The sequence below is a fragment of the Ceratotherium simum genome, chromosome 34 (assembly GCF_057802395.1).
Source record: "Ceratotherium simum simum isolate JZ-2026a chromosome 34, ASM5780239v1, whole genome shotgun sequence".
Taxonomy (NCBI): Eukaryota; Metazoa; Chordata; class Mammalia; order Perissodactyla; family Rhinocerotidae; genus Ceratotherium; species Ceratotherium simum.
In genome coordinates, this window is record NC_141933.1 from 13,918,935 (window position 1) to 13,931,681 (window position 12,747).

The 12,747-nt window shown below is 37.3% G+C and overlaps 1 protein-coding gene across 1 annotated transcript; it reads right to left on the reverse strand.

The window, feature by feature from the left end:
- Positions 1–1,706: 1,706 nt before the first annotated feature.
- On the reverse strand, positions 1,707–2,735 carry OR4D6 (olfactory receptor family 4 subfamily D member 6). Its single transcript, XM_004437414.3, has one exon. It carries the CDS (start codon positions 2,652–2,654, stop codon positions 1,707–1,709), a length of 948 nt encoding a protein of 315 aa, XP_004437471.2. The 5' UTR covers positions 2,655–2,735.
- Between the last annotated feature and the right edge of the window lie 10,012 nt (positions 2,736–12,747).

The window sequence follows — 12,747 nt, forward strand, 5'->3', positions numbered from 1 at the left end:
CACATATGCACACACACACACACACACACACACACACACACACACGAATATACCCACGTTTCTATGCTTTCCAAGTTCTTGCAAGGCCCCAGAAGACATACACTATATATTCTGTGATTCTTTGACTTTTGAGGAGAGATATTAATAGAAACATCTAATGTTATATGATCATTCATTCTCAATGTGGGTAATATGCCCAAGGGGGCAAAAATTGGTTCTTTGAGGCCAAAAAAAATCTGAGGTATTACAATGATGTGTGGTCCTTCAAAGAGCCTCAGTACATAAAAAGATATATAGCTTATCTTTGGTATGAAATTTTCTTGTGGGAAAGCAATTAGGAAAAATATCTAATAAAGCTCTTTGGGGGGCAATAATTTTAAAAAGTTTGAGAAGCACTGGTACTGGCATATGATTAATAGTTTTGGCCCAATGTCTGTCTTGTAGAACTTCTAGAAGATCACAAATGTGTGTCACCTACTAGGACCATTTTGTCCAAATATTAAAGCATCATAACAATTTGCAAAAAATCAGTCTATATGTTGCAATTACCTGAGATTCCTCACTCCCTTGGCCAATTTTTGAATGACTATTGGAGGCTGTAGGGTGGAATTTGAGGCAAGCATAGAGAGAGAAGGGAGTTTTATTGTCTGTCTATATATTTACTTTCTTGAAATCATTCTCTTGGGAGAAACATGGATTCCAACACTGACCCAGTGGCTATGCTTAAATTACCCTGGGTACAATGTGTTTCCTTTCTCTCCTGGTACAAAAAATGGGTCTTGAGTGCATGAAAAGGTATTTCTTGAGTAATTTTTTTTTGTACTACAGAGACTTATCTTGAATTGTCTCTGTATACATAGACAAAAACTATAGTTTTGTTCTAGCTATAGACGACCTGGGAGTGCAATGGAAAGAGGGTAGGAGGAAGAAGGAAGTTCGGATTAACATAAAATAAATCATCCTAGGAGATTTTGTGCAGATATAACCCCAAGTAGTACAAGTACATTTGAGATTAATTTGAATGGGCAAATCGGTAGAATTGACCTGAGAATAGGAAATTCTTGGTCCACACGTAGATTTGTCCATGTATATATCTGACTTAACACAACTTAAAATACTCCTTCTCTTTTAACTAATTGGTGAAATATATTGAAGACTCTGTACTCAAAATATTAAATCAAGCAGTGATTTTTAATGATCAACTGGAAATAACAGAGTCACTAGAGAAAGCATGTATGAAAGAAATACATCCATATTCTGTATATATGCATATTTAGGAATAGTATAATAGGGGATATTGATTATATGCCAGGAGTGGTGGTAATCTTTGCAACTGTCATCCTTTCAACATATATCATGTTGCATTCTCATGACAACCTTGTGAGTAGATAATGTTATTTCCATATTACAGGTGGCAAAAGTGAGGTAAAATATGTTGGCATGAGAATCACAGATTGCACCAAAATAGCATGAGGTTATTGATTTCAATCTTATACCCCATACTTCTCCTCAATCCGCAAGCCCAATAGCTCATGTTGTTCATTCTCATCTCTTCTTTTTGTTCTTATATTTCCTGTAATAGAGTTGAGTGTCTATAAGGATATACAGAAATGACTGTGGAGAAAAGAGGTAACCGTCTCTAACCCTCAGGAATGCAGTTTGAGAAAAATACATCAGAGTTAGATTTCCAGGCTTGATCTGACTGCTCACCCCAGTTTACTGCTCTCAGAAGGCCCAAGCCTCCTCTGCAGTCTCTTCATGGCTGACTTCATCTCCTGGTTCCTCAGGGTGTAGATCATGGGGTTCAGCATGGGGGTGATGACCGTGTTATTGATGGACACGACTGTGTCCATGGGCAGTGTGGTGAAGGGCCGGCAGTAGACGTAAATGCAAGGCACAAAATGAAGAGTCACCACCAGGATGTGGGAGGTGCAGGTGGAGAGGGCCTTGTGCCGGCCCTCCCCAGAGTGAGATCTCAGCATCACCAGAATAACACTGTAGGACCCCAGGAGCAGGAGGAACCACAGCAGGGTCAACAGCCCATTGTTAGAGATCATGAGGAGCTCCAGAGCAGAGGTGTCAGTGCAGGCCAGTTTAACCACTTGGGGCACATCACAGTAGAAGGCATCCAGCGTGTTGGGGCCACAGAAGGGGAGTGGAAGTAAGAGAATGATCTGGACAATTGAGTGCAAACCACCACCCACCCAAGAGGCCACCACCAAGCCCACCCACATCTCTCTCCTCATAATGGTCACATAATGCAGGGGTTTGGCAATTGCAAGATATCTGTCATAGGCCATCACAGAGAGGAAAATAATATCTGCCCCACCAGCAAAGTGGAAGAAGAAGATCTGTGCCATGCAGCCATTGTAGGAGATGGTTTTCCTCTCTGATAAAAGATCCACCAGGAACTTGGGAACAGTGACAGATGAAAAAACAATGTCCACGACTGATTTGTTCCTCAGGAGAAAGTACATGGGAGTGTGGAGGTGGGATTCATAGGTGATGGTCACCACAATGAAGGCATTGCCCAGCACGGTTGTCACATACACAGCAAGGAAGATCACAAACAAGAAAAACTCCAGCTCCTGGAAGCGAGTGAGTTCCAGGAAGACAAATTCCTTCACATTGGTGTGGTTGCTCTGGCCCATCATGGGGACTACCCTCTTCTAGGTCTACCTTAGGAGAAGATATGTTAAGGTTAGGAATATGGGGTCTTGAGGTGGCGACATCATTTATCATATATTGCTGTAAGTCTCTCAAGTATCCAGATCTTCATGACTACTCAGAAAAACTGAGACAGAATCTCGCCTTTTGTGGTGTGGAAATTCTTTACCCTAGACTGACAAGAAGAACCATCACACTCCTATGTCCTTACTTCGACGAGAGAGAGATGGAAGGACTATGGTCATTTGACTATGGCTTATCTTCTGTCTTGTAAGAATAACTTCTTCACATGTATGTAAATCTTTATACTTTACCAAAGGCTTTCACCTGCAATATGTCATCTTGATTTTGATTCTCATGACGTCTCTGTGGGGTCTATAGAGTGGTCATGACTATCTCCATATTATACAGGAGAAACTGAAGCTTAGAGCAGGTAATGACTTGCCTACATTTGCATAGTTGCAAAGTTAATAAGTGGTAAATCAAGGAATTGAACTCAAATAATTTTTCTGACCTGACAAAAACTCCCTCCTTGACCAGATTATAGTTAGGCTCCTCTGAACGCTCTTTTCAACTAGGTCTCGACCTTGGCCTTCTACATTTTTCCTCGCTGAGCCCAGTTTTAGCAAGAATCCTGCTAAGTCAATTTAGCAAGAAGGCCTTACCTGTGATATCTGATCAAATTTCTCATACTCCATCCTTAATATCTAACTCCTTGTATCTAAGTCCTTGTCTTGTCTTTGGCAAGAATCTTGTTAACCAAGTTTAGCATGAATCCCTCTATCCTTGATGCCTTCTTTTAGTAATTTTCCATCCACTGACCCCCTCCATCTGTTCATTGGCTATAAATCCCCACTTGTCCTTGTTGTATTTGGAATTGAGCTTAATCTCTCTCCTCTATTGCAGTAGACTTGACCTCTATTCCAGTAGTCTTGAATAAAATCTGTCTTGCCATTTTTGACAGGTGTCCAGTGAATAATTTTTTTCAACAGTCTCTAGAGGTTTTTCCACTGTAGTACTCTGCCAGATCAGAGAGTCTGGGGATTGCTTTGGTTTATCAGAATTATGGTGGGTAGATAAGGCTTACACAGATAATTAAGAAGCCTGACTACTTCATCCTCATCTCCTCCCTTAATGGAAAATAAGAATCAGGCCCTCATATGTATTCCTCCCTGCACTCTGAGACACTTGGACCTCACTCGGGTCCACAGGGCTCTTGGTAGAGTGTAGAGATGTAGTCATTGTTCACAGCACATGAAGCATCACAGACAAACTGATCATTAAAGCTTCAGAACCTCAGAGGTGACTTAACCCAACTCTCCTCACTTTAGGGGTGAACAGACAAGGATGTTTATTTTTCCAGGATCAGTCTACGAATTAGTGAAAGATGGAGAAGTTTAAAAAAAATTTCAAGTACTTTTATGATTTTTTTTTTGGCGTGAGAACACTTAAGATCCACCTTTAAACAAATTTCAAGTATACAATAAAGTATTGTGAACTATAGTCACATTGTGCATGATCTCGAAGACTTATTCATCTTGCATAACTGAAGCTTTGTACCCCTTGACTGCGTCTCTCTGTTTCCCTCTACTCCCAGCCCCTGGTAATCACCAGTCTACTCTCTTCTTCTATGAGTGGAGGACATTATAATAAGTGAAATAAACCAGACACAGAAAGACAAACACTGCATGATCTCACTTATATGTGGAACTTAAAATAATCGAACCCATGGAAAGATAGAGAATTTTAACCAGGTGTATTGACTGAAATTTGAGAGATTTTCTGCTATTGCTATATTATAGCAAAATAGATTTTTTCAAATCAGATATACAGCCATCAGAGGACAAAACTCTTTTCAATAAAAATATTTGTATATTCAAGGACTCTCATATCCCCCATAGTTTTAAATAATTTAAATAGTTGAGGTGATCAAAAGCCAGCTCATGGTAGAAAGTAGACATTGTTGGTATTTAAAGAGATGGAATTATATCTGAAGAAAATAGGATAAGAAAGAGAATAGACTAGATGAAAAAAGAACAGAACACGTTCCCTGAAGTAAAAGCATAATAAAGCATCCTGCAAAAAACTTATTTCTTGATGTTCCTTTTTTTCAGTTCTGTTACAGTTGAGTATATTTTACGGTTTAATTTGAGGAGTTCAGACATACAGAAAGCTTATGAAATAAAAATCTTCTTGGTTGATTTTCCTAGATTTCTGATTTCACCATTAGAACCATTTAATTCCTGTGGAAAAGTGAATTTCCCTTCTAAGGGTTCTTTTAGTATGATCCAATAGGAATCCCACTTTAATATCCCAGCATTCAGTAACATATTACCTGGAGCTGGTATTCTGGAGTTTTTTACTGCCACCTAGCAAACAGCGGAAAGCTATGCAAATTATGTTATTGCCTTTCATGAAGGGTGTTTACAAAGAAAAGCCCACCTTAGGATTGTATTGAGGGCAGGATCTATTAGTTGCCCCACTGAGACCCCAAGAGAAATAATTGTCCTAGACCCAAGTGCAAGAGATAGCTCCTCTGAGAAATCAGTAAGATCTTCCTCTCAGACAATGAAGACTATGTACTGGGATGTTTCTCTTTATTTTGTCTTCCATATACTCAGAAACATATATGTGGCTTAGTTTCCTACTCCATATTTTCTCAAGTGTATTCTCTTAATGGTTTCTTACTTACATTTTATTTTTTTATTGTATATGTTTTGTTGTTGTTGATGTAAGGTCTCCCTAATCCTTTGTAGAATGTGATGGGTAAACATATTGGTTATGAAGATAGAGACTGGTTTTCACAGGTATACATTAATCAGGTGGGTTGAGAATAAACATTGGTCATGAAGGCCAGGTTGGAATAGGTCCCTAGCCAGGAGAACATAGCAGTCCTAGGAGACAGGTATGGAAAAGAGGATATGGAAACTAGGTGTGTGGCACTGGTAGTCAGGCTTGTAGAATGTACAGGAGGTCAGGGGCCATGAAAGTCATACATGGCCCTCTTCAGTTTGCCTAGTTGGGTCCTAATCACTATTTTCAAATAACGCTGCACTCAACATTTTGAAAATGTATTTTTGTGTACATCTGCAATTTCGGATATGGACTTTACTAGTTCAAATGATTACATTAGTTTTCTAATTTTAACTGATGATTAAAGTATTGTAAGAAACAGCTTAATTCTAATTGTGTTTGAATGTTTGATTTCTTTTTATAGGTAAATACTATGAGCTAAAATAAATTATAATACTTTTTAGCTTCTCAGGGAAATGGAAGACTGAAGATTTTGTCATCTTGATAATATGTAAAAAATAAATTATTAAAATATTAGAATAAAATTTAAGTAAATGTTTTTCACAGTTTTGGGGGTAAAGAACAACTTTGTAGGTATTACATAAAAGATTATTATATTTGGCTAAATAAAAATGTGAAACTTCCGTGTTTCAAAAGCATTAAAAATAAGTTAAAAGCTGAAAATCAATGAAAAACTTGGGAAAATACATGTAAAAATAATACAAAACAGGCTTAATACTTTTGATAGATAAAGAGCTTTTATCATCTGGTAAGAAATAGGTACTTTAAAACAAAAATGGGTCATGATTCACAGAGAAATATAGTCAATCAGCCCACGTATGAAAAGATGGTCAAAGAAATGCAAATTAAAATTGCAATGAGATATCGCTTCTCATCTAGAAGATTGGCCAATGTTGAAAAGATCCATTATTGGCATGCAAATCGTGAAAGAGATACCTCCATATATGGTTGGTAGGAGTGTATATAGGGACAAAATTTCTAGGGTCATTCTGGCAATAAGTGTCAAAACTTAAAATGTGCAAATCCTTTGACTCAGAAATTCTACTTTAGGAATTTATGCTAAAGAGTTAAACAACCAAGGGCTTGATGTCATAAGGACAAAGAAAATTCATCACAGTATAGTTTAGAATAAATTAGAATTTAAGTTATGTCTGATATGTAAAATTGTTTCAATAGGTTATGGATACAACAGAACGATTTAGTATTTGTGGCCATTCAAATCGATAACGTAGAACTTTATTCTTAAACATGGTAAGATTCCCTTTTAGTGACAGATAGAAGCACTGAATGTATCATATAATGTTCTTTTTGGGAAAAAAAATTCTGCATGCTTGGAAGAAATCTGGAAAGATGTCTATCTCAATACTAGCAGTTATTATCCACGGATAATTGGATTTTAGTAATTTTATTTTTAAAAGATATTCTACTGCGTCCAAATTTTAAAAAAAGATTTTAGATGGAGTCTGATTTTGAAAATCAGAAAAACTCACACACATATTTACAATTTGAAATAAAAGTTTTATTTAATTTGAGCTCTGATATTATGCCTCTTGAATTTTTCTTTTCCTTTTCTGTAAAATTGTCCTAAGAAAAGTGACTTATTAAGGAAAAGCGGTGTGTGGGGAAGATAGTTCTAACTATTCTTTCAGTATGTTATGGTTCCTTGAGGCATTGGCTGGAGGTGTCCAGTAGAGAGCCTGAGACCAGCCAAGTCAGATCTCTGGAAACTGAGATCAAAGCTACTTACTGTTGGCTTTTCTTTTGAATTAATCTGATTCCACTTGCTCCTCTGGCCAATAACCTCAGAAGATTCTAGACTATCAGGTGCAATGTCAGGTCAGGGTGGAATGGTGACTTTTCTATCTTGTAACCTCAGGGTTGCATTATGAAACTTAGAGGCAGCTTGTTCAAAAGAGAACAGCCTTTGAATTCAGGTTCAAGTGTTTTAAATTTTGTCTGGATCCCTCTGAGCAGCTAAACCTTTATGCACCTCAGAATCTTCTTCCATGGAGTGGGGAGCCTAAGGTTTTCTTTGAGGTGGGGTTTACATGAGAGAACCTAGCACTTTTTATTGTCTGTCATTATATGTCTATTTTTTTCTGTCCCTTCCTCCAAATATAAACTCCTTGAAGGCAGGGACTTTGTTTTGTTACCACTGGATCCCCAGCTCCTACTTGGCACATGCCAATTATTCAATAATTCTTTTTGAAAAGATGAATGAACTAATGGATGGCCAGTGCCTGGGATGCAATAGTTACCCTACAAGTACTTGTTCTTCTTTAACGCCATCTCCAGCATCATCCTAAACTTCCCACTTCCATCCCCTTATTCACTTTTGTTGCTGCATATGTCAATGAAATGACAATTCGTATGAGAGCACATTGTAAACTTCAAAGCATTATACAAACGTAGTGTATTACTATCATCATGATGCTAATGGTATTATATAATTGTGCTTCTCTCTCTGTGTTCCCAGCTAGATTTTAATCTCTTTTTCAGAAAGGGATGGGGCCAGTTATTTTCCTACACATTGTAAGTCCTCAATAAATGTTTACGAAATGAGTTTTAATATAAAAGAAATCACCTTCTATTTAGAATGTGTCTTGAGAAGCCTAATACTTTACATGCGAGGCAGGAGATCTTAATTAGCCTAAGGCTTTTAGTTCTAAATTACATATACTTCAAGAATTGCACATGGATATTTTACCTCTCAGGGACTGAAGATCGAACACTGTCAAATCATAAAATGATATGTGTGCTAAACTGATGTTGCCTGCAATTGTGCCTTCAGGATGCCCTCGCCTACCTTTGCCTTAGAAAGATGAGCCTGCCATGTTTCCCGTCTTCACTGCTCTGCTCCCCTTCACCCAAACACATGCAAAGTCCACACTGCTCCCTTAGACACTGAAATGAAAGTCTAATATAATAATCAGCTTAGGGAATAGCGTTGGATATTTGTAGGAAATGTAATTTTCAGTGGAAAACCTGGCAGTGGCAGATGCAATGGGAGTTATTAAAAAGTTACTAGGCAGCATGTATATATATCTGGGATTTTACCATCTACCTTTCTGTTATTGCTTTCTAGTTTAATTCCACTGTGGTCTAAGAGCATATTTTGTTTGATTTGTGAAGGTGTGTTTTATGGCCCAGAATGTGGTCTGTCTTGGTGACTATTACATGTGAGCTTAAGAAGAATGTGTATTCTGCTGTTTTTGGATGAAATATTTTATAAATATCAATCATATCCAGTTGATTAGTGGTTCTATTTAATTCAACTCTATCCTTACTGATTTTCTGCCTATTGGATTGGTAAATTACGGATAGAGGGGTATTGAAGTCTCCAATTATAATAGTGGATCGTTCTATTTCTCCTTGTATTTCTATCAGTTTTTGCCTCACCTATTTTGACACTCTTTAAGTGCATACACATTAAGGATTGTTATGTACTGGGAGAATTAACCCTTTTATAATTTTCATTATAAAGACCCTCTCTTTATCTCTGAAAAATTTTCTTTGTTCTGAAGTCTGCTTTATCTTAAATTAATATACAGTCATGCACCCAATGACAACATTTTGGTCAACCATAGCTATGGTGGTCTCATAAGGTTAGTATCATATAGCCTAGGTATGTAGTAGGCTATACCATCTAGGTTTTGCAAATGCCCTCTATGATGTTGGCAGAATGATGAAATCGCCTAATGATGCATTTCTCAGAACTATCCCCATCATTAATCCACACATGACTGTATCTACTCCAGCTTTATTTTGGTATATCTTTCTCCGATACGTTACTTTTTTTTTTTAATTTTATTTATATATTTATTTTTTCTTCATCATTTTTTTAATTGATGTTTTAATAGTTTATAACGTGAAATTTTGGGTTGTACATTTTTGTTTGTCCATCACCATATATCTGTCTCTCTTCACCCCTTGTGCCCACCCGCCACCCCCATTGCCCCTGGTAACCACAATACAGTTTTCTCTGTCCATGTGTTGGTTTATATTCCACATATGAGTGAGATCATACAGTGTTTGTCTTTCTCTTTCTGGCTTACTTCACTTAACATAATACCCTCCAGTTCCATCCATGTTGTTGCAAATGGGACGATTTTGTCTTTTTTTCCGATACATTACTTTTAATCTGTGTCTTTATATTTAAAGTGGATTTCTTTTAGAAAACATGTAGTTGGGTATTTAAAAAAAAATCCACTCTGAAGTCTCTGTCTTTTAATGGGTGTATTTAGACTGTTTGAATGATCAGGTGGCTTAAAAAAATTTTTTTATTATAAACTATAGCTCACTTTCAGCAAAGGAAGGCATAATTATAGAGCAAACCCCATGTAACCATTACCCAGATCAAGAAATGAAATATTGCTAGCACTTTAGAAGCCCTAGAGTGTTACACCCTGACCATTTCCCCCCAACTAGAGCTAATCACAATCCTGACTTTTATGGTAATCACTTGCTTGTTTTTTATTTTAACAACAACTTATGCATCCATAAACTATAAAGTTAATTTTTTCTGTTTTTGAACTTTAAATGCATTAGATCGTATTATAGGTATTATTTTGTGTCTGGTATCTTTTGCTTGACAGTATGCTTGTGAGGTCAATTCATGTTGTTGCATGTAGCTGTAATTTGTCTACACTTATCACTATATGATATTCCATTGCACAATATAGCTCCATTATTCATCCATATCTTTATGGACATTTAGATTGTTTACTATTTGGAGTTTTTATGAACAATGCAGTTGTGCTAGTTCAGGTCTTACAAGAAGCAGACACCAAGACAGGATTGAGCATGCAAGGGTTTTAGTAAAGGAAATTTATGTGAGAGGAAATGCAGAGGGAACCAGGGAAGATTGGGATTGATGTCAGACCATGATGTGAACCTGCTCCTAAGTGGAGGAGAGAGGGGAGGAATATTTGGGTGGAAATCAAGTTCTGTTTTGGCCCTCTGTGCTGGCAGAAAGAGATGGTAAGCGAGGCTAATGTTGAGTGGGCTTAGGAGACTAAGATGGCACTTGTTTCTAGTTCTAACCACTATTTACTAGTTGTGTGACTTTGGGCTACAGTTATGCCAACAGGTCGTTTTTGAGGCTCAGTTTCTTTTGTTCAATGGGAATGATATTGCCCATCTAATGGGGCTTTTGGGACTCCTGGTTCAGAGGATGTATACAAAGTTTCTAATACAGTTCTAGGCACAGAGTGAGTGCTTATTTAAAGGGGCATATTAAGAATGGCGGCTCTTGGGCGTGAATGGATTATATGTCATGGGACTCCACATTGAAGTAAGCTAAATACAGAAAAAATGAGTCCACTCTGAGAGATATGCAAATTCTAAGGAAGGTGGTATTAGAAGTGATGTTGAGGGTTTAGTCTCCTTGAAATTGAAAAGTAAATCAAGGGGCTCTTTTTAATCATTATTTTATTTTGTCCTTAAATATTTACTTTAGAGAGTAGGCTTGACAAAGAACATTCAAAGTTTAAGGGTAAGACTTCTTAGCACCATTAAGTCTATTTTCTAGTAGACAAATTGACACTAAAAAAAAAGGAGTAGAGATATTTACCCTAAATGTTACTTTAGCAAAAATCAGAATGATTTATCACCAAGGATTTTTGACATAATTGAAATCTCTGAACTCTTATAGTAAGAGATGTAGAGACTCTCTGAACTTAGAAGAGGAGATTCTTTCCTGGAGAGTGAGGGGAAACTCCCTGCCCTCACCATAAAGCAGAGAATTCAGTCTGCACACAGAATGACACAGAGAGATGGAAACCTAACATAAACTGCACAAATTACAATTCTGCATATAATTTAATTTTCACACCTATTTTGCAAAATAGGTGTGAAAATTAGATGAATCAATTTTATATTTGTATTTTTCCCTTGGTAGATTTAGAGAATGAGGATGCAAGATCATAAGTAATGCCCACGAATTTTCAGAGTTGGCAATTTTTGGATCTGGTATTAGAACATTGGTCATCTAAGAAATATCCACCTTGCAGATTATTGTACTGATTATATCAAATGGCAGCTGTGAAGTGTCTGGCACAATGTTCCATGAATAGCAGGCACTCAGTAAACATTAATTTCTTTATGTATATTGTGGGGTAATAATGGGAGGTATCTTTGGAATCAATCCTTCTTCAATTAGATGATAATATTAAAACAAAAAAAAAAAACAGATAAGATTTTATTGGTCTGCAAGACCCAGAATATTTTACATGTTAGCTCATTTAATTAGCTCTTGCCAGTTTCAAATGTTTTAAAATTTGTGGCTAAGTTTGAGCTTGACCATTTGATTTGATGGCCTGCCAGGTTTAGTTTGATAGGCGTCTTGGCTGTGAAAGTGAAATGGCATAAATTGATTATCAACATTATGTAACCAGACCTGTCAGCCTGAGGTTGAAGTTTTCCTGTGGATGTGCCCTCTTCTGGTCAGAAACTTTTCCTCATTCATTATTACTTTCTCTGTTTAACTTCTCAAGTGCTTAGAGCATTTTAGCTTCCTCTCTCAGACTCTTACTAAACAAAAGATTATGAAACTTAAAGAGTAACTTCTTTTAAAAGAGTAAGTTTCCTATTTTAAAAGAGGACAAGTCTTAAACTAACAGATGAGTTTCAGATGGTAGAATTCCAGGCATCAGAAGGCAAATAAGGGAAAGTTTGGAAGTTAGGGACCTCCCTTGGGCTTAGAATATATGTCGCTTTCTAATTCTTTGGGTAGGGATCAGGAGCAAGCAACCACCTCAGGAACATTTTCTTTCTTTATTTCTCTTCTTAGGAGTGAAGTTTCAAACATGAGTCAGGATGCCCATCAGATGTCATCAGAGGAGCAGAAGAGGACAGGGAAGAATATGGGTTGAGTTTACAGAAAGGCAGAAAGACTGGAGTAATGCATGGAGCAAAAATACTAATGAAGTTCCTGTCATCTGGCAAAGTCTTACAGTTCCAGAGGGCTTGTCAATAAGACTGGATGTTACATACACACAGAAAATGCAGACTGGCTGTCAGCTCTTCTCCCCGCCACCCCCTACCCCCCCGCCTCTCCCTCTTGCCAGACTGTTCTGTAACTACTTTATACTTTGATTTATTCTGCTTTGGATACAGTATCATCACGCACATATAGCCCCGTCCAGTCTTCAAGTTGCTCTCTAGTGAGACTGAGAGAGCTTGAAACTGGCTTATTCATCCACCCTCCTGGTGCCAGAAGTGTGTGTTTGTGGGAAGATACTTGAAGTGAGAAGGTAAAAGGAGACT